The sequence below is a fragment of the Ranitomeya imitator genome, chromosome 9, assembly GCF_032444005.1.
Source record: "Ranitomeya imitator isolate aRanImi1 chromosome 9, aRanImi1.pri, whole genome shotgun sequence".
In the NCBI taxonomy this organism is placed as follows: domain Eukaryota; kingdom Metazoa; phylum Chordata; class Amphibia; order Anura; family Dendrobatidae; genus Ranitomeya; species Ranitomeya imitator.
In genome coordinates this window covers 58,490,940-58,516,759 of record NC_091290.1, presented here as the reverse complement: position 1 = coordinate 58,516,759, position 25,820 = coordinate 58,490,940, and the positions used below count along the sequence as shown (strand labels likewise).

Sequence of the window (25,820 nt, the reverse complement as noted above, 5' to 3'; positions counted from 1 at the left end):
GAGCAGGCGCCTGCAAGCCTCCAGCAGTGCATGTCAGATCGCTGATCTGACACAGTGCTCTGCAAAGTGTCAGATTAGCGATCTGACCCTATAACATGATGCCCCCCTGGGGCAATGTTATAAAGTAAAAAAAAAAATATTCATATATGTAAAAAAAAAAAAAAAAAAAGAATTCCTAATTAAAGAAAAGAAAGTATTGTTCCCATAAATACATTTCTTTATCTAAAAAAAACCAATAAAAGTACACATATTTAGTATTGCCGCATACGTAATGACCTGATCTATAAAGCTGTCCCACTAGTTAACACCATCAGTGCACACCGTAAAGAAAAAAAAAAAAGAGGCAAAAAACGACGCTTTATTATCATACCGCCAAACAAAAAGTGGAATAGCAAGCGATCAAAAACACGGATATAAATAACCATGGTGTAACGGGGTCTACTGTGCTGTAGTACCTCTTTCAGCACCCCCGTGTTTCAGGAGGTCCACTCTGCTTTTGCTGGATTCTGAATGAAGGACGCTGGCTGGAATTCCTTGATTACGTGAGAGCATATAAAAGCTGACTGCTACCCCACGTATTTCAGGTCTAAAAGAACACCCTTTATTCACAGGACACAGAATATATAACACAGATACACAGGGCAGGCCAATAGAAAAAGCAGGCCAGACATACATTACAATAGCCGCAGGGGGCCGGAGCCTGCTGGTATTAACTGTGGGAATTACAAAGGTGGGGGAGGTCAGAAGGAGAATATCTTGTCCCCTCTGCCCAGGGATGCAGCCTGTGGACTGATGCATTTCACATGGAACATATTATACATAATATATATAGCATAACATATTCTTGGTGCTGGGGGTTCTGTAACACGGCTCCTCTTTTCAGCGACGCGATCGGCATACACAGTCTGATCATTAACGGATCGGTTTGGGGATGACCGAAGTTTATGGGGTTGGTACAAGTTCCGTTTGTCGACTTAGCCCATCGGCATTACTGTTTTGTTTGCCGGGTCTGTAGTGGATGGTGAAGTCCAGAGGTTGTAGGGCTAAACTCCACGCAGTAATCTGGCGTTGTCTCCGGAGACCCGATTAAGCCAGACTAGGGGATTATGGTCCGTTAGGAGGGAAAACTGTCGTCCATGCAAATATGGTTGTAACTGTTTGAGTGCCCATACTATTGCCAGGCACTCCTTCTCAATGGCCGCATAGCTCACTTCACGGGGCAGTAGTTTCCGACTCAGGTAAGCTACCGGGTGTTCTTGGCTGTCCGGCCCGACTTGGCTTAGTACTGCCCCCAATCCAAACATAGAAGCGTCTGTGTGAACAAGGAAACGCTTAGTTGGATCGGGTGCGGCCAATACAGGGGTATTGGTGAGGGCGTCCTTTAGCTGGCGGAAGGCTTCCTCACACTCTGGGGTTCAGGTTACCTGGCGGGGTTGGTTCTTATGGATCAGATCAGTGAGGGGCTTGGCCATGCTGCTGTAATTGGGAACGAATTTCCTGTAATACCCCGCTGTCCCTAGAAACGCCATGACCTGGGTTTTAGTGCGTGGGGTGGGCCATTTGGCTATGGCCTCAATCTTGGCTGGTTCTGGTCTCTGTTTCCCACTTCCCACCCAATGCCCTAAATACTGAACCTCTGCTTTGCCCATGTGACACTTGTTTGGGTTCAGGGTGATTCCGGCCTTGTGGATCCTGTCTAATACTGTCTCTAGGTGATTTAGATGCTTTTCCCATGTCGCTCTGTAGATGGCGATGTCATCCAGGTAGGCACACGCATAGTCCTGGAGACCATCCAGAAACCGGTCAGCCAGCCTCTTAGGGTTGGGGCTAGGGTTAGGGTTAGTGTTGGGGCTAGGGTTAGGGTTGAGGTTAGGGGCTACAGTTAGGGTTGAGGCTAAAGTTAGGGTTAGGGTTGGGACTAAAGTTAGGGCTAGGGTTGGGACTAAAGTTAGGGTTAGGGTTGGGATTAGGGTTAGGGGTGTGTTGGGGTTAGGGGTGTGGTTGGGATTAGGGTTGTGGTTGGGATTAGGGTTAGGGGCATGTTCGGGATAGGGGTGTGGATAGGGTTATGGTTAGAGTTGGGATTAGGGTGTGTTTGGGTTAGGGTTTCAGTTAGAATTGGGGGTTTCTACTGTTTAGGCACATCAAGGGCTCTCCAAGCGCGACATGGCGTCCGATCTCAATTCCAGCCAATTCTGCGCTGAAAAAGTAAAACAGTGCTCCTTCCCTTCCGAGCTCTCCCGTGCACCCAAACAGGGGTTTACCCCAATATATGGGGTATCAGCGTACTCACGACAAATTGGACAGCAACTTTTGGGGTCCAATTTCTCTTGTTATCCTTGGGAAAATAAAAATTTGGGGGGCTAAAAAACCATTTTTGTGGAAAAAAAATTATTTTTTATTTTCACGGCTCTGCGTTATAAACTGTAGTGAAACACTTAGGGGTTCAAAGCTCACAACACATCTAGATAAGTTCTTTAGGGGGTCTACTTTCATAAATGTTGTCACTTGTGGGGGGTTTCAATGTTTAGGCACATCAGGGGCTCTCCAAACGCGACATGGCGTCTCATCTCAATTCCAGTCAATTTTGCATTGAAAAGTCAAACGGCGCTCCTTCCCTTCTGAGCTCTGCCATGCATCCAAACGGTGGTCTCCCCCCCCCCCAACATATGGGGTATCAGCGTACTCAGGACAGATTGTACAACAACTTTTGGCATCCATTTTCTCCTGTTACCCTTGGTAAAATAAAACAAATTGGAGCTGAAGTAAATTTAAATGTTAAATGTTCATTTTTTTTTAAACATTCCAAAAATTCCTGTGAAACACCTGAAGGGTTAATAAACTTTTTGAATGTGGTTTTGAGCACCTTTAGGGGTGCAGTTTTTATAATGGTGTCACACTTGGTTATTTTCTATCATATAGACCCCTCAAAATGACTTCAAATGTGATGTGGTCCCTAAAAAAATGGTGTTGTAAAAATGAGAAATTGCTGGTCAACTTTTAACCCTTATAATTCCCTAACAAAGACAAAATGTTGGTTCTAAAATTGTGCCGATGTAAAGTAAACATGTGGGAAATGTTACCTAGTAAGTATTTTGTGTGACATATCTCTGTGATTTAAGGGCATAAAAATTCAAAGTTGGAAAATTGCGAAATTTTCAAAATTTTCGCTAAATTTCCATTTTTTTCATAATAAACGCAGGTAATAGCAAATAAATTTTACAACTATCAGGGAGTACAATATGTCACGAGAAAACAAATTCAGAATCACTGGGATCCGTTGAAGCGTTCCAGAGTTATAACCTCATAAAGGGACAGTGGTCAGAATTGTAAAGATTGGCCTGGTCATTAACGTGCAAACCACCCTTGGGGCTTAAGGGGTTATTCTGAGACTCACTCTGCATTGTGAGCTATGTTTAGAGGTCAATAAATTGGGTTGGGATGACACTGTAGTGCAATAGGATTTTTTCGTTATACAATATACCTGTTATTTCTTTAGTTACTTGCACATAAATACCTAATAAACTTTACCACCCTCCTGAAGACATGGACATGGGACGTGTGGTCAGTTTGCTGACAGATCTACTGATCTCAAAAGAAAGAGTTGTCCTTTTACCAGTTTTAGCAATTTCTTTCTAATGAGCCACATCTCAGATTTACTTGTCAGGGCTTATTCGTCCAGCTTTTGATCAGATTTAGGTAACTGAAATTAGAAATAACAGCTTAGAAATGCATTGACCTATTTTGACTGTATTCACATTTTCTTTGCCCAGCTCATTCTTACACCGTTCTCTGATCTTCAGCACTTGGTTTCAGAAACGTGACCCATGTCTGGGAGCTGCCATGGGCATTTAGCTATATTGAGCAGTAATGAGGGTCCTCCTGGTGTACAGCACAAACCTGAGATTATACTTGGCATAATGCAGCTGGCATAATAAAGAGGTTCGATCAATAACTCCACTTTCAAGTCTTGATTCATTATGTTTTTGTAAGAAGTTCTTTTCACAGTGCCAACCACACTGGCAAATAACAAATAGCGGACCATGTGTTGTCTCATAGACAGCTCAGGGCCCACCAAGTTGTTTAATAAGGCTTCTGTTAGAGAACAATGCATGAAATGTGAGTCTTTAGAAAATTCCTCCAAAGGCTCCCCTGTGTTATGTTTCCTTATTGTTTTTGAATAGCTATAATATGGCTGCTGCCGGTATAAGTTAAAGAGCATACTGTATGTTAGAGGGGCGGTCGGCTCCCGGCGAGCAGCTTTCATATTGCAGTTCCCAATGACAGGTTGATCACAAATGTCTGCTACCATTACTGGGAGAAGGGGGGAAGGTACATGCTTATGTCCTCTGAGTAATCACAGATTGTAGTATGATGTGTATTAGGTATGGAGCTGATATTGCCAGTAATTCATTTCACTAATGTGCCTTTTATAATCAGACTTTTTTTTTCTTATCAGCACTTACTGTCAGATTCATCACTAAACGGTTTATTGGAGATTATGATCCAACCCTTGGTAAGTCTCTCTTTTTATTCTCTAATATCTATCTATCTATCTATCTATCTATCTATCTATCTATCTATCTATCTATCTATCTATCTATCGTCTATCTATCTATTTATCTATTGTCTATCTATCTATCTATCTATCTATCTATCTATCTATCTATCTATCTATCTATCTATCTATCTATCTATCTAGCTCTCTTATCCATCTATTTATTGTCTGTCTATCTATCTATCTATCTATCTATCTATCTATCTATCTATCTATCTATCTATGAAAAAGACTTGAGAAAGGCTCAGACATTGAACCAAAACATTGTGTACTTTTTATTATTCTTATTATTTCTTTATATAGCACCATTAATTTCATGGTGCTGTACATGAGAAAGGGGTTACATACTTTTTGGCATGGAATACATTTTCTTTTTCACTTTTGTTTGCAATATTTGGAGTGCAACCTCTTATTCTTCTATATATTATTACTAGCAAAATACCCGTGGCGTTGCTCTTATAAAATGATGTGTTAAATTGTTAGTTATTCTTGCTATATTTTCAGTTTCACCACAAAGCTGATATCTTCAGCTTTAAAATTAGTTTTTTCAACTCTTCTTTTTTGTTAGTTTGGCTTTAACAGTTATTTATTTTTACAAATTTGATGTAACACTGAGGCGAACAAAAACAAATTTTTTAACACATATTTTCAGCCTGTTTCATCAGTTTCGTATCAAGCAGGGGCTCACATTTTCATTTGTCTCAGGTCTTTGAGACAGTTTTGCTTTGTTAGCTTTTAGATTAACTTGCCCAATAGATTCTGATCCTTAGTAATCAACTCAGACTGATCAGAGATCTAATAGGTCACTCTATATATATAAAGTAGAAAATGTGCGACTGCTTCACAGTTAGACTCTTCTAATTGTCCACAGCAACCAATCAGAGCTCAGCTTTCACTCTACCTCAGCAGCTTCAATGCTGAAAGCTGCACTCTGGTTGTTATAAGCAACCAGAACGATCTTACTGCGAGGCAATTCTCATAAATGAGGACCCAGTTACTGCTGTAGTGGCCATAGATAACCAGAACGATCTTACTGCGAGGCAATTCTCATAAATGAGGACCCAGTTACTGCTGTAGTGGCCATAGATAACCAGAACGATCTTACTGCGAGGCAATTCTCATAAATGAGGACCCAGTTACTGCTGTAGTGGCCATAGATAACCAGAACGATCTTACTGCGAGGCAATTCTCATAAATGAGGACCCAGTTACTGCTGTAGTGGCCATAGATAACCAGAACGATCTTACTGCGAGGCAATTCTCATAAATGAGGACCCAGTTACTGCTGTAGTGGCCATAGATAACCAGAACGATCTTACTGCGAGGCAATTCTCATAAATGAGGACCCAGTTACTGCTGTAGTGGCCATAGATAACCAGAACGATCTTACTGCGAGGCAATTCTCATAAATGAGGACCCAGTTACTGCTGTAGTGGCCATAGATAACCTGAACGATCTTACTGCGAGGCAATTCTCATAAATGAGGACCCAGTTACTGCTGTAGTGGCCATAGATAACCAGAACGATCTTACTGCGAGGCAATTCTCATAAATGAGGACCCAGTTACTGCTGTAGTGGCCATAGATAACCAGAACGATCTTACTGCGAGGCAATTCTCATAAATGAGGACCCAGTTACTGCTGTAGTGGCCATAGATAACCAGAACGATCTTACTGCGAGGCAATTCTCATAAATGAGGACCCAGTTACTGCTGTAGTGGCCATAGATAACCAGAACGATCTTACTGCGAGGCAATTCTCATAAATGAGGACCCAGTTACTGCTGTAGTGGCCATAGATAACCAGAACGATCTTACTGCGAGGCAATTCTCATAAATGAGACCCCAGTTACTGCTGTAGTGGCCATAGATAACCAGAACGATCTTACTGCGAGGCAATTCTCATAAATGAGGACCCAGTTACTGCTGTAGTGGCCATAGATAACCAGAACGATCTTACTGCGAGGCAATTCTCATAAATGAGACCCCAGTTACTGCTGTAGTGGCCATAGATAACCAGAACGATCTTACTGCGAGGCAATTCTCATAAATGAGGACCCAGTTACTGCTGTAGTGGCCATAGATAACCAGAACGATCTTACTGCGAGGCAATTCTCATAAATGAGGACCCAGTTACTGCTGTAGTGGCCATAGATAACCAGAACGATCTTACTGCGAGGCAATTCTCATAAATGAGGACCCAGTTACTGCTGTAGTGGCCATAGATAACCAGAACGATCTTACTGCGAGGCAATTCTCATAAATGAGGACCCAGTTACTGCTGTAGTGGCCATAGATAACCAGAACGATCTTACTGCGAGGCAATTCTCATAAATGAGGACCCAGTTACTGCTGTAGTGGCCATAGATAACCAGAACGATCTTACTGCGAGGCAATTCTCATAAATGAGGACCCAGTTACTGCTGTAGTGGCCATAGATAACCTGAACGATCTTACTGCGAGGCAATTCTCATAAATGAGGACCCAGTTACTGCTGTAGTGGCCATAGATAACCAGAACGATCTTACTGCGAGGCAATTCTCATAAATGAGGACCCAGTTACTGCTGTAGTGGCCATAGATAACCAGAACGATCTTACTGCGAGGCAATTCTCATAAATGAGGACCCAGTTACTGCTGTAGTGGCCATAGATAACCAGAACGATCTTACTGCGAGGCAATTCTCATAAATGAGGACCCAGTTACTGCTGTAGTGGCCATAGATAACCAGAACGATCTTACTGCGAGGCAATTCTCATAAATGAGGACCCAGTTACTGCTGTAGTGGCCATAGATAACCAGAACGATCTTACTGCGAGGCAATTCTCATAAATGAGACCCCAGTTACTGCTGTAGTGGCCATAGATAACCAGAACGATCTTACTGCGAGGCAATTCTCATAAATGAGGACCCAGTTACTGCTGTAGTGGCCATAGATAACCAGAACGATCTTACTGCGAGGCAATTCTCATAAATGAGACCCCAGTTACTGCTGTAGTGGCCATAGATAACCAGAACGATCTTACTGCGAGGCAATTCTCATAAATGAGGACCCAGTTACTGCTGTAGTGGCCATAGACAACCTGAACGACCTTACTGCGAGGCAATTCTCATAAATGAGACCCCAGTTACTGCTGTAGTGGCCATAGGCAACCTGAACGATCTTACTTTGAGGCAATTCTCATTAATGAAGACCCAGTTACTGCTGTAGTGGCCATAGACAACTTGAATGATCTTACTGCGAGGCAATTCTCATAAATGAGGACCCAGTTACTGCTGTAGTGGCCATAGATAACCAGAACGATCTTACTGCGAGGCAATTCTCATAAATGAGACCCCAGTTACTGCTGTAGTGGCCATAGATAACATGAACAATCTTACTGCGAGGCAATTCTCATAAATGAGACCCCAGTTACTGCTGTAGTGGCCATAGATAACCAGAACGACCTTACTGCGAGGCAATTCTCATAAATGAGAACCCAGTTACTGCTGTAGTGGCCATAGATAACCAGAACGATCTTACTGCGAGGCAATTCTCATAAATGAGGACCCAGTTACTGCTGTAGTGGCCATAGGCAACCTGAACGATCTTACTGCGAGGCAATTCTCATAAATGAGGACCCAGTTACTGCTGTAGTGGCCATAGGCAACCTGAACGATCTTACTGCGAGGCAATTCTCATAAATGAGGACCCAGTTACTGCTGTAGTGGCCATAGGCAACCTGAACGATCTTACTGCGAGGCAATTCTCATAAATGAGGACCCAGTTACTGCTGTAGTGGCCATAGGCAACCTGAACGATCTTACTGTGAGGCAATTCTCATAAATGAGGACCCAGTTACTGCTGTAGTGGCCATAGACAACCTGAACGACCTTACTGCGAGGCGATTTTCATAAATGAGGCCCCAGTTACTACTGTAGTAGCCATAGGCAACCTGAACGATCTTACTGTGAGGCATTTTTCATAAATGACCTATTGTTTAAATCAGGATTTTATGTTAAAGAGGTGTTCACAAGTTATTCAATTATTTTAATTACCGTATTTTTCAAGCTATAAGACACACTTCCCTCCCCCATAATTTGGAAGGAAAATGGGGGGGGGGGGAAGCTCTTGAGAAAGGGACCCTGAGGAAGGGACCTGCTGCACCATCCGGTCCCGAATGCCGGCGACAGTGCCAGGTATTGATGCGAGAGACTCGTGCAAGTTTTTCACGTTGCACTCGCAAGTGTGACCCCGGCCTTTAACACAAAATCCTGATTTAAACAATAGGTTATTTTCTAATGATAAGCTTCTCTCTAAGCACTGACTATGCAGAAATATTTTTAAGGGGTAACCAAATGCACTGTCTGGTCAGATCTTTCCATTCCACTGACCAAATATTATTACAGGTCACATATTTTGTTTCTCTTTACTGGATATTAGTCACATTTTACTTCTATTTAATATTGCTTAATTGCATAATAAATAACAATGATAATAAATCTTGTAAATACGTAAATGAATTCCTTTACCTCCCACATATGCCAGAACAGAATTAATTTCTTAGCCAGCTGCCCATGAACGCGGCTGCTGTGTGAACGGTGATTTTCCACTTGAATAATACTTGTCTCTCCTTGCCAGATTCTGCTGGGATGATTATATTATCATACAATCAGTAGAAATGAACAAGCACTAAAATGCTCAGATGCTCATTACTCGAACAGAGCAATTCCTAATGCTCAGATGCTCATTACTCGAACAGACCAATTTCTAATGCTCAGATGCTCATTACTCGAACAGACCAATTCCTAATGCTCACATGCTTTTTAACGGCACTGAGAAATAAGGGTATAGCACCCCAGAGATCATTATTTGGGTCGTTTTTTTTCTGTCACCGAATTACGTCAATGGTAAAAAAAAAAGATTGGTTTCCCAATTTCTCTCTCCTCTGATATGATCTAGCATACCAGTGAAGCGAGAAATGGGGTCCCCCGAGCCCCCCGGTTCCTCCGACATCCCTGGACCCTCCGGGTCTGTCCCCTGGCCCTCCACATCAGCTTCCCGGAAGAAAATGGTGGCACCCGGCAAACCCCATGGGCCGCTGGTGTCTTTTTCCAGGAGAAAATGGTGGGGGCATGCAAAGTGCACCCGCCGAGATCTGCTGGCCGGCACCTGGCAACAATAGGAAATTTTTTCTATTGGTTCATTTTGATCATTGTGATAGACCCTATCACAGTGATCAAAATAGAACAAATAGTAAATCAACCCCCCCTTTACAACCCCCTTAGGAAAAAATAATAAAATAAAAAAAATATTTTTTCCATTAGGGTTAGGGTTGGGGTTAGAGCTATGGTTAGGGTTGGGCTAGAATTAGGGTTAGAACTAGGGTTAGGGTTTGTGGTTAGAGCTAAGGTTAGGGTTGGCTAGGGTTAGTTCTAAAGTTAGGGTTGGGGTTAGAGCTAGGTTTAGGGTTGGGCTAGGGTTAGGGCTGGGGCTTGGGTTAGAGCTAGTGTTAGGGTTGGGCTACGGTTAGGGTTAGGGGCTAGGGTTAGAATTGGGACTAATTAGGGTTGGGGCTAGGGTTGGAGCTAGGGTTTGGGTTGGGCTAGGGTTAGAATTGGGGCTAGGGTCAGAGTTGTGGCTAGGGTTAGGGTTGTGTGGTGGTTAGGGTTATGTTGGGGTTAGGGTTGTGTTCACGGTTGTGGTGTTGGGTTTAGGGTGGTGTTGGGGTTAGGGTGGCGTTTGGGTTAGGGTTGTAGTTAGGGTTATGGTTGTGGTTAGAGTTGGGATTACGGTTAGGGTTGAGATTAGTGATAGAGGTGTGTTGTGGTTAGGGTTGGGGTTAGGGCTGTGTTAGGGTTAGAGTTAGAATTGGGGGGTTTCCACTGTTTAGATATTTCAGGGGGTCCCCAAAGGCGACATGCGCCCGCTATTGATTCCATCAAATTTTGTGTTCAAAAAGTCAAATGGTGATCCCTCCCTTTTGAGCCCTGCCATGTGCCCAAACAGTGGTTTTCCCCACACACACGGGGTATCCGTGTACTCAGGAGAAATTGAACAACAAATTTTGTTGTCCATTTTCTCCTGCTACCGTTGTGAAAATAAAAAAGTTTGGGTCTAAAGTAATTTTTTTCTGAAAAAAAGTTAAATGTTCATTTTTTCTTTCCACATTGCTTTAGTTCTCGTGAAGCACCTGAAGGGTTAATAAACTTCTTGAATGTGGTTTTGAGCACCTTGAGGGGTGCAGTTTTTAGAATGGCATCACTTTTAGGTATTTTCTGTCATATTGACCCCCTAACTCACTTCAGATCTGAGGTGGTCCCTAAAAAAAATAGTTTTGTAAATTTTGTTGGAAAAATAAGATAGCGCTGGTCAACTTTTAACCCTTATAACGTCCTAACAAAAAAATTATGTTTCCAAAATTGTGCTGATTGAAAGTAGACATGTGGGAAATGTTATTTGTTAACTATTTTGTGCAACACGACTCTCTGATTTAAGGGCACACAATTAAAAAATTTGAAAATTGCAAAATTTTCAACATTTTTGCCAAATTTCCATTTTTTTCATAAATAAATGAAAGTCATATTGAATAAATTTTACCACTAACATGAAGTACAATATGTCACAAAAAACAATCTCAGGCTATGTGCACACGTCAGGATTTCTTGCAGAAATTTCCTGAACAAAACCGGACATTTTCTGCAAGAAATCCGCATGCGTTATTTTCGCGGTTTTTTATTTTTGCAGATTTTTACGGAGGTTCCCAATGCAATGATATAGTGGGAAATTTGCAAAAAATCCGCAAAATGAATGAACATGCTGCGTTTTTTACCGCGATGCGTTTCTTTCACGGAAAAAAAAACGCAACATATGCACAAAAATTGCGGAATGCATTATAATGATGGGATGCTTATGTATGCATTTTTATCACGTTTTTATAGTGAAAAAAACGCAAAAAATCCGGAACGTGTGCACACAGCCTCAGAATCAGTGGGATCCGTTGAAACGTTCCAGAGCTATATCTTCATAAATTGGCAGTGGTCAGGATTGTACAAATGGGTCAGTCATTAAGTTCAAAATTGTCTCTGTCACTAAGAGGTTAAAGTTTTGTATTTATTGACTGCAAGCAGAGATCTTATAAGACATGTCATATAAGACATGAATAGAGAAAATATTGAACAAAAATTTTAATCTTTTTATTATTCAAATAGGTAATTATTTAGTGAAACTGGAAATCCCCTTTAGCATGTATCTTATAAAAAAATAGATTAGATGATCAATATATTCGTTGTGAATTATTGTACACCTCATTCAGTGTTGCTCTATGTTTCTCTGTTACACGAAGACAGTTTGTTCTGCAGCTGATCTGCTCGTTTAATTCCCTTCGTAACTTGGTCTTCAAATAAATCCAGGGCATTTATCTTTTTCTGGTCTTAAAATCCACTCCATCGTTCATTGTGTGTGCCTTTTATGGTAAAACAGTTCTGGGAGTTAGTTCCACTTAATCTGTTTATTTGGGGACATAAGAAGTTCCGAGAAAACAAGCAATTTAAGTTAAAACAGTAATTCTGTTCCATAAATTCTTGGCATGAAATGGTACAAAAGTAACATTTTTTGCTAGATTGAAACGTTTTACAGTTTCTTAATGTTTTCTGTATCAGTGTTTTTCAGATCTCTGCTCACTGTGGTTTAATAGGGAGAGGTTATATCTTACTTTTTGGGGATACAAATCTGTCAAGGTCATGTGATGGACACACAGCGACAGGGCACAATAAGGAAGAATTGTCTCCAGGTCAAAAGTAGAAAGGTTGTGCTCAAACTTTATTTCCACAGCTTCCCTGAGTAATCTGTGTTTTGGTTTTGTAATATTATTATTATTTATTATTATAGCGCCATTATTATTATTACATGTGAGGAGGGGTGTACATAATAAAAACAAGTACAATAATCTTGAACAATACAAGTCATAACTGGTACAGGAGGAGAGAGGACCCTGCCCGCGAGGGCTCACAATCTACAAGGGATGGGTGAGGATACAGTAGGCGAGGATAGAGCTGGTCGTGCAGCGGTTTGGTCGATCGGTGGTTATTGCAGGTTATAGGCTTGTCGGAAGAGGTGGGTCTTCAGGCTCTTGTATAGCCATATGGTTCCAGAGATAGGGCTTTTTTATGTATTGCTAAATTTTCTGGTCCCTATGAAGGGGCGTGACTCTCAGGGTAATAATGCAGAACAGCCTGAAACCCCGCCCCTGAGGAATCATTTGAGCCACACACCCTTAAAAGAGACCAAAAAAAACTAGCACTGTGTAAAAAGGCCCATATCTCTGGATTCGTATGGCAGATTTACAAAAATCAACGAATGGAGTGCTTAGGGCAGCAGCGAGAATAAAATCAGAGCAAAACCTGGACACTTTTGACCTAGTGACAGAACCTCTTTAAGGCTATGTTCCCGTAATGAATATTTGGTGAGTTTTAGATGTCGTATATTTTCAGCACCTTTTCTGCACCTATTGAGTAAATATGTTAATTATTTTAACTATATAACTAATCAGATGTTTTAGTATATTTGTGTTTTTTTGTCACTAGGTCAGATCATGAATCGCATTGATCTTTCCTAACAGTGTGCTTGTGCTTACACAATATGCGTAGTCTATTTTCTAGCCTGGAAGAAGTTGTTTTTTAGCTGCCTCCACCTACCGCTGGATTCTTCTACATTTTCACTTTATTGAGTAAATTTGGTTACTTTGGGTTTTTCATTGCGTTTTTGAGTGCGTTTTTATACATGCTTTTTTATTGCATTTTTTCTGCTGCGGTTTTTGTCTCTTTTTTGGTATATTATGTTTTAAATAAAGCTGCTTTCTTTTTGATACTTTCTGATATTTGGTTTTGATAAAACTTTATTTCATAGTGCATGTGTTTTCGGTGCATTTCCGCTGTGGAAACTCACTAAAAATGCATATATGCTTTTTACCTACGGGTTGTAGATTGTAAGCTCTCACGAGCAGGGTCGTCTTATTTCGCTTTAATTATTGTATTGTTAACGTTGTTACTTATGATGACTTTTGTGTTTGAAACTGTTAAACTGTAAAGCGCTGCAGAATATGTTGGCGCTATATAAATAAAGATTATTATTATTATTATTTATTACGGGTTTTCAACATCTATTGAAATTTTATGGGGGAAATCTGCACACATAAAACTCAGGGTTCCAGCCAGAGAAATTCACATGTTGAATGTTTAAAAAAAAAAAAAACGCACTGCAGGTCACTTTATGTTACTTTAAAAAAAAAAACACAGTGGAAATGACATTTCTATAAATCACATTCACTTTGCTAGAACCGTAAAAAACTAATTGGGAACTTAAAAGGAATCTGTCAGCAGATTGTTGCTATATAATCTGAGAGCAGAATGATGTAGGGGCTGAGACTAGTGATGAACGAGTGTACTCATTGCTCGGGTTTTCCCCAGCACGCTCGGGTGTCCTCCGAGTATTTGTTAGTGTTCGGAGATTTATTTTTCATCACGGCAGCTGAATGATTTACAGCTATTAGCCAGGCTGAGGACATTTGGGGGTTGCCTGGTTGCTTGGTAATCCCAACATGTAATCAAGCTGGCTAATAGCTGTAAATCATGCTGCTGAGGTGAGGAAAACTTAATCTCTGAGCAGTCATAAATACTCGGAGGTTACCAGAGCGTGCTGGGGAAAACCCGAGAAACGAGTACACTCACTCATTACTAGCTGAGACCCTGATTACAGTGATGTATCACTTACTGTACTGTGTTTTGCTATGTTAATAGTCAATGTTTTATCAGCAGGAGATAATCACTACAGGACTAGTTGTCTCATGCCTACTGGTCCAGCCAGTTCCTGCCAATACACAGTGTACACAGAAAGCCTGCAATCAGTGGTGTGGGCGGGGTTATACAGGGCTCAGCATTCCGAGCTCTGCTAGATCTGCAACAGAGAAAGGATGAGAGAGGCTGGCAGAGAGACCAAAAAGATGGCTGTTTCCAGATTTGATGCACAACTGTCCACAGTTTGTGCGTAGTATTGATGGAGCTGAGCAGCAAAACCAGATACAGCTCGTGGAGGTGTATATCACTGTTCGTAGAGGTTGGCAGCCATGTCTTATCCTGTACAACAAGTATTGTAGATATAGGATGCTGCAGGAAATGTTTGGCATTCTCCAATTGTTATTGCACAACCAAAGGACATGAAATCTCATGTACAACTAACAGCACCCACAAGTGACGGCAGATGGTGAGTAGTCACTTAAATGAGTCACTGTATATCCCAGAGAAGAAACATTTATTTGTTTGATTCATTTCCAAATGTTCAGAACGTTTTATACTTTTTTTTAAATAGACACTTTGACATAACGATGTTTTATGTTTTATATTGTTGTTGTTTTTGGAGCGATACAATGACACATTCAAGTGAACCCTCATCCTCTCATTTATTGAATAGAGCGTTTGTACGAGCAAGCCTCTAATGAATTACTTTACAATTAAATAAGGAATCCTAAAGAAAATAAATGATTTGTAGAATAAATTGTAGGAATAAATAATCCTCTAACCTCTGAAGAACTGGCCATTTTTCAACTTCAGCACCAGGTCATTTTTTATTATTATTATTATTATTATTATTATTATTATTATTATTATTTTTCATCTTGGTGTTTAGCAAAATAAAACTTTTTCATTATTTTTTATTTTTATTTTTGCATCAACCTGAATGAATGAGACCTTGTATTTGTGGAACATGTGCTTTCTCTTTTTACCATTTTGGGGTATACTTGGAGTAGTATTTTTTTTTTATTAATTTAATGTTGTGGTACAAGCAAAATAAAAAATACTTGTAAAAAAGGCTAGGCTGCCACCAACATGGGGGTGACAAATATGTGGGAGTTTCTTCATGTTACATGTGACATTATATCTATATAACCAGAGGCGTAGCTAGGGGTTTGCTTCAGGGGGCAAAACCTCTGAATGGGCCTCTAACCAGGCAATCCTGGTCATATCTATGGTGGCATAGCCTAAGAGCTCGCTCACACGAGCGTAAAACATAAAACATTACATAGCACTCGGGCAAGTGTTATTCTATGGGGCAGCTCAGAGCTGAGATTATTTTCTCATGCTAATTCGGTATGAGACAACAATTGCTGCGATTGGCATTGAGACTCTGCTCATACGCACACATACAAGTCTATGGGTGTGTGTGAAACATTGGTCTGCACTCTGATGTCATCCGAGTGAAGTGCGACTACCGAGGATACCGGCAATAGAGGATATGGATAAATTACTTTCACCGTCTCCTCCGCACCTGTGCTGCGATTCTGTCATGTGAGAGGATCGGAGCACAGAGCACTGACACTCGGCTCACGCTCGCAGCAGAGTATGAGCCGAGTGTCATTAGCATTATCGTCCCGATTCTGCCGCATGAGCGAACATACGCTCGTGTGACCCCGGCCTCATATTGGAATTAGGAGAACCTCAGCAGATGACTATGTTGTTACTAAAAAAAATCTCTATGCAAAGACTAACACTGATATTACCGCCATATGACCATATAGTGGTCTTGTAGATTGTGAGCCTTCGCGGGCAGGGTCCTCATTCCTCCTGTACCAGTTATGACTTGTATTGTTTAAGATTATTGTACTTGTTTTCATTATGTATACCCCTCCTCACATGTAAAGCGCCATGGAACAAATGGCGCTATAACAATAAATAATAATAATAATAATAATAATAGTGGTAGATACCGGTCCTGCAGAACATGTGAGAGATTACAGCACAGGTGCAGATGGTGACTGAAGTTCTTACCTTGTGGAGTCATTTACTTTTCCTGTATTTTCCATCTGGCCCAGTCCAACATGACAACTTCTTCCAGCCAAAACTCGTCTGCAGAGAATACAACAAAGACACATATGACTTCTCACATTTCCAGCAATGGCTCCATCTATCTCTAACCTGGACAAGTTCCTCCTCTGTCACCCCAATACTGAGCAGCTGCTGCCGTATGTGTCCCTAATGCTGCACCTGCTGTTTGGTGCTGTGTGCCCTCTAAATGGTAAAACAGACGTCTACAACCCCTGGCAAAAATTATGGAATCACCGGCCTTGGATGATGTTCATTCAGTTATTTAATTTTTTACAAAAAAAGCAGATCACAGACATGGCACAAAACTAAACTCATTTCAAATGGCAACTTTCTGGCTTTAAGAAACACTAAAAGAAATCAAGAACAAAAAATGTGGTAGTCAGTAATGGTTACTATTTTTAACCAAGCATAAGGGAAAAATTATGGAATCACTCAATTCTGAGTAAAAAATTATGGAATCATGAAAAACAAAAAAACACTCCAACACATCACTAGTATTTTGTTGCACCACCTCTGGCTTTTCTCACAGCTTGCAGTTTCTGAGGCACGGACTTAATGAGTGTCAAACAGGACTCTGAGTCTTCATCAATCTGGCTCCAACTTTCTCTGATTGCTGTTGCCAGATCAGCTTTGCAGGTTGGAATCTTGTCATGGACCATTTTCTTCAACTTCAACCAAAGATTTTCAATTGGATTGAGATCCGGACTATTTGCAGCCATGACATTGACCTTATGTGTCTTTTTTCAAGGAATGTTTGCACAGTTTTTTCTCTATGGCAGGATGAATTATCATCTTGAAAAATGATTTCATCATCCCCAAGCATCCTTTCAATTGATCGGATAAGAAAAGTGTCCAAAATATCAACATAAACTTGTGCATTTATTGAAGATGTAATCACAGCCATCTCCCCAGTGCCTTTACCTGACATGCAGCCCCATATCAACAATGACTGGAAACTTGCATGTTCTCTTCAGGCAGTCATCTTTGTAATTCTCATTGGAACGGCATCAAACAAAAGTTCCAGCATCATCACCTTGCCCAATGCAGGTTCATGATTCATCACTGAATATGACTTTCATCCAGTCATCCACAGTCCATAATTCCTTCTCATTAGCCCATTGTAACCTTGTTTTTTTCTGTTTAGGTGTTAATGATGGCTTTCGTTTAGCTTTTCTGTATGTAAATCCCATTTCCTTTAGGCGGTTTCTTACAGGTCAGTCACAGACGTGGACACCAGTTTCCACCCATTCGTTCCTCATTTGTTTTGTTGTGCATTTCCTGTTGTGGAGTCATATTGCTTTAAGCTTCCGGTCTTGATGCTTTGATGTCTTCCTTGGTCTACCAGTATGTTTGCCTTTAACAACCTTCCCATGTCGTTTGTATTTGGTCCAGATTTTAGACACAGCTGACTGTGAACAACCAACATCTTTTGCAACATTGCATGATGATTTACCCTCTTTTAAGAGTTTGATAATCTTCTCCTTTGTTTCAATTGACATCTCTCGTGTTGGAGCCATGATTCATGTCAGTCCACTTGGTGCACCAGCTCTCCAAGGTGTGATCACTCCTTTTTAGATGCAGACTAATGAGCAGATCTAATTTGATGCAGGTGTTATTTTTGGGTACAAAAATTCACAGGATGATTCCATAATTTTTTCCTCAGAATTGAGTGATTCCATAATTTTTCCCCTATGCTTGGTTATAAAAAGTAACCATTACTGACTATGACAATTTTTGTTCTTGATTTCTTTTAGTGTTTCTTAAAGCCAGAAAGTTGCCATTTGAAATGACTTTAGTTTTGTGCTATGTCTTTTTTATACAAAATTAAACAACTGAATGAACATCCTCCAAGGCCGGTGATTCCATATTTTTTGCCAGGGGTTGCAGAATATATTAATATGAAACAGTACCAACATATTACCCCTTGAAAGTAGTAATGCCCTCTGTGTGCTCCGTTGACAGTCACAAGAACTTGAGTGCCCCTATAACAATAAGTGCAAAATATAATAATGTCCCGAGGCTCCCCTCTACACAGTACGATGCTCTCCTATGCACAGTATAATGCCCCCCACTGTGTAGGACCCCCTACCCAGTGTACTGCTCCCTCAGTAGCCTCCAATCTGTTTGATGGCCTTAACACTGTACAATGGCCACCACACTGTACAAATGCCACACATTATCTCCCACACGGTATAATGACCCCTTCACTGTATGAAAGCCCATCACTGAATGAGGGACCCTCCCAGTAGTCCCCACACTGTATGATGGCCTCCTGAGTAGCCTCCATATAGTATATTGCACCCCACAGTCCTCAATATAGTATAATGCACTCCCCATAGTCTAACACTTAGTATAATGTACCCCATAGTCCCCTATATAGTATAATGCACCCCACAGTCCTCCATATACTATGATGCACTCCCCATAGTCCTTAATCTATATATACAGTTAGGGCCAGAAATATTTGGACAGTGACACAAGTTTTGTTATTTTAGCTGTTTACAAAAACATGTTCAGAAATACAATTATATATATAATATGGGCTGAAAGTGCACACTCCCAGCTGCAATATGATAGTTTCCACATCCAAATCGGAGAAAGGGTTTAGGAATCATAGCTCTGTAATGCATAGCGTCCTCTTTTTCAAGGGACCAAAAGTAATTGGACAATGGACTCTAAGGGCTGCAATTAACTCTGAAGGCGTCTCCCTCGTTAACCTGTAATCAATGAAGTAGTTAAAAGGTCAGGGGTGGATTCCAGGTGTGTGGTTTTGCATTTGGAAGCTGTTGCTGTGAGCAGACAACATGCGGTCAAAGGAACTCTCAATTGAGGTGAAGCAGAACATCCTGAGGCTGAAAAAAAAGAAAAAATCCATCAGAGAGATAGCAGACATGCTTGGAGTAGCAAAATCAACAGTTGGGTACATTCTGAGAAAAAAGGAATTGACTGGTGAGCTTGGGAACTCAAAAAGGCCTGGGCGTCCACGGATGACAACAGTGGTGGATGATCGCCGCATACTTAATTTGGTGAAGAAGAACCCGTTCACAACATCAACTGAAGTCCAGAACACTCTCAGTGAAGTAGGTGTATCTGTCTCTAAGTCAACAGTAAAGAGAAGACTCCATGACAGTAAATACAAAGGGTTCACATCTAGATGCAAACCATTCATCAATACCAAAAATAGACAGGCCAGAGTTAAATTAGCAGAAAAACACCTCAAGAAGCCAGCTCAGTTCTGGAAAAGTATTCTATGGACAGATGAGACAAAGATCAACCTGTACCAGAATGATGGGAAGAAAAAAGTTTGGAGAAGAAAGGGAACGGCACATGATCCAAGGCACACCACATCTTCTGTAAAACATGGTGGAGGCAACGTGATGGCATGGGCATGCATGGCTTTCAATGGCACTGGGTCACTTGTGTTTATTGATGACATAAGAGCAGACAAGAGTAGCCGGATGAATTCTGAAGTGTACCGGGATATACTTTCAGCCCAGATTCAGCCAAATGCTGCAAAGTTGATTGGACGGCGCTTCATAGTACAGATGGACAATGACCCCAAGCATACAGCCAAAGCTACCCAGGAGTTCATGAGTGCCAAAAAGTGGAACATTCTGCAATGGCCAAGTCAATCTCCAGATCTAAACCCAATTGAGCATGCATTTCACTTGCTCAAATCCAGACTTAAGACGGAAAGACCCACAAACAAGCAAGACCTGAAGGCTGCGGCTGTAAAGGCCTGGCAAAGCATTAAGAAGGAGGAAACCCAGCATTTGGTGATGTCCATGGGTTCCAGACTTAAGGCAGTGATTGCCTCCAAAGGATTTGCAACAAAATATTGAAAATAAAAATATTTTGTTTGGGTTATGTTTATTTGTCCAATTACTTTTGACCTCCTAAAATGTGGAGTGTTTGTAAAGAAATGTGTACAATTCCTACATTTTCTATCAGATATTTTTGTTCAACCCTTCAAATTAAACGTTACAATCTGCACTTGAATTCTGTTGTAGAGGTTTCATTTCAAATCCAATGTGGTGGCATGCAGAGCCCAACTTGCGAAAATTGTGTCACTGTCCAAATATTTCTGGCCCTAACTGTATAATTGTCTAAGGGTTTTTCCGTCTGTCTGTCTGTCTGTCTGTCTGTCCTGGAAATCCCAGCTCTCTGATTGGCCTCGACCAATCAGAGACCAGCACAGCATCGACGTAGAAATCCCGCGACTCTGATTGGTCGAGGCCGCCAGGCCTCGACCAATCAGCAACGGGCACAGCGACGATGATGTAATAAAGGACGTAGAAATCCCGCGTCTGATTGGTCGAGGCCGCCATGCCTCGACCAATCAGCAACGGGCACAGCGACGATGATGTCATAAAGGACGTAGACATCTCACGTTTCTGATTCAGCGACGGGCACAGTATCGACGTAGATGTCATAATAGTTGCCATGGCGACGATGTCATAAAGGTTGCCTCGACCAATCAGCGACGGGCACAGTCTGCCGCGAATTCGCGCCTCGACCAATCAGAGACGGGCACAGCGACGATGATGTCATAAAGGACGTAGAAATCCCGCGTCTGATTGGTCGAGGCCGCCAGGCCTCGACCAATCAGCAACGGGCACAGCGACGATGATGTCATAAAGGACGTAGACATCTCACGTTTCTGATTCAGCGACGGGCACAGTATCGACGTAGATGTCATAATGGTTGCCATGGCGACGATGTCATAAAGGTTGCCTCGACCAATCAGCGACGGGCACAGTCTGCCGCGAATTCTGGAATCATCATTGTCCATATACTACGGGGACATGCATATTCTAGAATACCCGATGCGTTAGAATCGGGCCACGATCTAGTATAGTATAAATGTGGCACCCCAGGAGTCTGGATGCCACAATGGCATTGCTTCCCTCACAGGGGGTGATGCCATGCCTGGAAGCAAGAAGGGATCCCTTTAGCAGGTAACACTGGCATACAACACCTTTCCTGACTCCAGACCAGAAAGGGGAGTTCTAAACCCGGTTTCGGGGAACTTCCCTACAAGTTCTGGTCTGGAGGCTGGGTCAGTCAGTGTGAGTTTAGTGTGAGACAGTGAAGGAAGAGAAAGCAAGTGGGGAGAATCTGGGGACTGGAGCTGCGACTGAGCTCACCCCAGGACTAAGTGCAACAGACCGGACACCGGAGTCCGTGGTTGTGTGGGAACTGCATGCCCAGCAACTGAATCCAGAGAACAGGAGATTGCAGGTCTTCTGCCCACATCTGACGCCCGAAGGCACCGCAGCAAACTAGAGCCTGGAGCACCAAGAGGGAGTGACACCAAGAAAAGGCTCAATATGCCTGCCATGTGGGTAGTGTTCCACTTAAAGGACAGGCTGAGAGAGGGACTTGAGGAGAGCTTAAGGCATCAAGAACCTAAAGAACAGCGCAGTAGGGAGGCTTCCAACCGCACTTGGCTAGGGGGATTCTGAACTGCTTCCAGGCTGCTCGGATCTCCAATACCACCTGTACCCGTGCTCCGGACTGCACCTACAATTAAAGGTAAAGAAACTACAGTCCCTGTGTCCTCCAATCATTCCTGCACCCCAACGTCCACAACCCCTCATAGACTGTTTCGGTAGCCCTGGGGCCCCACTCCACCTGTGGGGAGCAGAACCATCCCAGCTGCATCACCAATGGCCCCAGCGGTCCCTTTAAGCAGCATCGGCCATCTATAGCCAAACACCACAGGTGGCATCACAAACAATCCCTTACAAACATTCCCTCATCCCTTTTAATTGTGCGCCCAGGGCCACGGACCACCCCTTTAAGAACCATCTGACCCAGTTCAGAGTACCCCACGGCCCTAGCGGGTGTTGCATAATGTACTTCCCATAGTCCTCCAAATAGTATAATGCATTTTCCATATTCCGCCATGCACTCCCCATAGTCCTCCATACAGTATAATGCACTCCTCATAGTCCTCCATACAGTATAATGCACTCCACATAGTCCTCCATACAGTATAATGCACTCCCCATAGTCCTCCATACAGTATAATGCACTCACCATAGTCCTCTATACAGTATAATGCATTCCCCATAAAAAAAATACAATACTCATCTCTCCCCCTTGCACCCCTGCTGCTCTGGTCTCTGCAGTGAGCGTTCTGAAGCGCTGCACATCCCAGCGCAGCAGGTGCCATGTAGTGTAGTTATCTTACCCGCTGCGCTGAGATGTCAGACACTGAGGAAGAATGGTGGGGGAGGAAGCGTCAGCTGATGCTCCCTCTTCCATTATTGCTTTCAACTGTACTGGCCTGCCAATACAGTTGAACCTGTAATGACGGGCGATGGGCCTGTCGTCAGCAATGGCACATGTCGTTTGATGGCATCACGTTTTATGGCAGTCCTGAATGTGATTATTTACCATAAATTAATAGTATGTACAAGATAATATACTTTGTAATTTATGTAATTAACAATAATATATTTTATTAAAGGGAATTGCTTTTGTTCTCCACGTATCAGACGCGCCTTCATCATTTCCTTCCTACCTACACAGAATCTCTGCACTAGCTGAAAAACAATGTGAACTCAGGCATGAAACTTGTCAAAGCTTCTCACTGAGGGATCATATTACATAGAACAGACCATCAGAGAGACTGTGTGCACTCACTCATGTGTAAAGGCCCCGTCACACATAGCGACGCTTGAGCGATTCCGACAACGATACGACCTGTCAGGGATCGCTCAAGCGTCGCTATGTGGTCGCTGGTGAGATGTCAAACAGTGAGATCTCACCAACGACGCAGCAGCGATGCGGCGACCTGTAGCGACCTGTAGCGACCTGTACAACGATGCTATTTCATGATGATTCAATGGGACGTCCTGTCAGCGAGGTCGTTGGTAAGGTGTCAAACACAGCGATGTGTGCTACCCAGCGGGACCTCAACGATCAAAAAATGGCCCAGGCCATTCCGACACGACCATCGATCTCACAGCAGGGGCCTAGTCGCTGCTACGTGTCACACATAGCGAGATCGTTACTGAGATCGCTGTTGCGTCACAAAACTTGTGACTCAGCAGCGATCTCGCTAGCGATCTCGCTGTGTGTGATGGGGGCTTTAGTCAGCCAGGGTGGTAGTTGTGGCAACAGGCTGTAGTGTTCCCACACCCTGGCGCCTTTACTTTAATTTGTGCAACTGGCAAAACATGTCCATTTAAACGGGTCGCCTTCATTCAATGCAAGGCTGATGACTGGTGTAGTGGGCCTCACTTTGGCCCTGGATAATAATAAAATTGTGGCCCGAAGACCCTCTGGAGGATGACTCCCCACTGTGGCTCTGACTCCTTTCCTCCAGCGATCGGTTCAGCGAACTTGGAGTCTCCCGCTCCCGTGCCGCCAATCACGCTGTGCCTCCCAGCAATCACTGTGACCGCCATGGCATACGGTCCCCGGGGTCCTTCCTCTCGTACAAAAGTCACCTGGTCCCACTCCTGCAAGGGTCCATTATGTGTAATGGACCCGACATTTACGTATATTTTGTCTTCAGTCTTGGCCTCCTGGATGAACCCATACCCTCGGGTATGGTTAAAGTACCTCAGCAGGCCGCATGCGGCCAGACATGATTCCTCCACCAGGGGCGACGCAGCTTCCCACGTATCTGGCACTCCAGCTGTTTCTTTCCTTCTATGACTCCCTTCACCCACTGAGCCCCTCTTGCTGTAGGGGCCCGGGGCTCATCTAGGTAGCCACCGTGGGGAGGTGCGAGGATTGGAGAAGATGCTTGGGCAGAGCAGGTGCGTGGACTGGGGTGAGGGTCGGTGTCACACTCACCGGTGTTGCATCCGGCTGCGACGGTCCTCCACTGCGTCCACGCGATCTCGGGGTCACGGCTGCAACGATCCTTCTCTCCAAAACTTCCGGTTTCTCGGTCGCTTCCAGCTCCTGCTTCTCTGAACCTGCGGTGTTCCAGCTCTCGACAATCTTCTTCCTTTCTGGCCAGCTAAATGGGAACCAGTCCTCCAGTTCTGCCGTCCACCAGCCCCCAGGGTGTGAGTGTGACTTCACCTGGGCCACGGACCGCTTCCCGTCCTGCCGCCCAATTCCTCCGCAGAAGGACATACTCTGCTGCTGCATGGAGACAAGTAACTCGGGTGGGAATGGCCTCTCTCTTGGACTCCGACTGTTCGTGGGTGGAGCTACTTCCAGCTGCCCAACCCGTTCGGCTTCAGTCTCCTTCCATTCCTTAGGGATCTGCAGTAGGATCGGGGCTTCTTCTTCCTTCACCGTGCCCATCTCGGACAGGCACCAGTCACTATGGAAGGTGGTCTTGGCTTAGGCCACTGCTTCTGCCAAGTTGGTCTTCTCACCCTTTTCTGCTTAGGATGCCCACGATGGGCGGCACCACTCCCATTTTTTGTGCAACTGACCACCATCTTCATGTAAGCGTTCGGCGCCATTTTAAAGTCTCTAATGGCCGCCATCTTTGCCGTTTTCAAGGCTCGTCCACTCTCTGCATACAAGGCATCGCAATCCTGTCGAATACGCCAATTCTGTGAGGCAGCCAGGGTGGTAGTCGTGGCAAAAGGCTGTAGCGTTCCCACCCCCTGGTTCCCCACAGATGAAATACAATGTCCCTTAGGCTGCATGTGCAGCGTGCGCAGCAGTACACTCACATTCACTGTCAAAGTCCCCTCGGCTGCTGTCACTCCAGCTCTCGATCCACGAGCTCCACAACCACTTCAGAGACAATGTCCTTTTTCAACAGTTTAACTTTACTGAGCAGTAGGGTATCCATCACACGTGCAGCACAGTGAACACAGAGGGGCATCTCTCAAGCTTTCCCTGCCTTCTTGACACCCTCTGTTCCTTCTGGCAGTCCCCGCCTCACTTCTGGACAATCTCTGTCCCACTTCTGGACAATCTCTGTCCCGCTTCTGGACAATCTCTGTCCCGTCCGTGCCTTTAGGCTCACCAGCTTCCTACCATCCCCTTTTCCGGCTTCAATAGCAAAAGGTGCCAGGCTCACCATCTCAGCTTCACCTGCCCCAGTCACAGACCCCGGGTCCTCGTTGGGTTGGTTTCTATTCACGCTGGTGACCGCCTGCACGCCACTCAGCCTGGGGCCCCTTCCTGCCTTAGCAGCCTTATCCCCATGGCTAGAAGACTGTCTTTCTTCACTGCTGCATCCTGACTGACCCTGACCAGGAATTCCCTCTCCATATCCCACTTCTCTATGCTGCACAGCTCTGTAGCCACTCCCAACCGACAAACCCCTAATGCTAACTAAAACTAAGCTAATAATCCTATTCCCTATCTCTAATGTGCCCCACTAATCTATTCCCACTATTGTCCTATGCTATCTTCTATTCTATCCCTACTTCTATACATGACACATACTGTATCTATATTACAGTATATAAACAGTA

At 43.3% G+C, this 25,820-nt stretch overlaps 1 protein-coding gene across 1 annotated transcript in view; it reads left to right on the top strand.

Moving 5' to 3' along the window:
* LOC138648916 (ras-related and estrogen-regulated growth inhibitor-like) overlaps positions 1–25,820 on the top strand; it is a 167,192-nt gene that overhangs the window by 64,038 nt on the left and 77,334 nt on the right. The window contains exon 2 of the mRNA XM_069738897.1: positions 4,460–4,516. Within this exon, the coding sequence (XP_069594998.1) occupies positions 4,460–4,516 (57 nt within the window). The remainder of the gene's footprint in view (positions 1–4,459; positions 4,517–25,820) is intronic.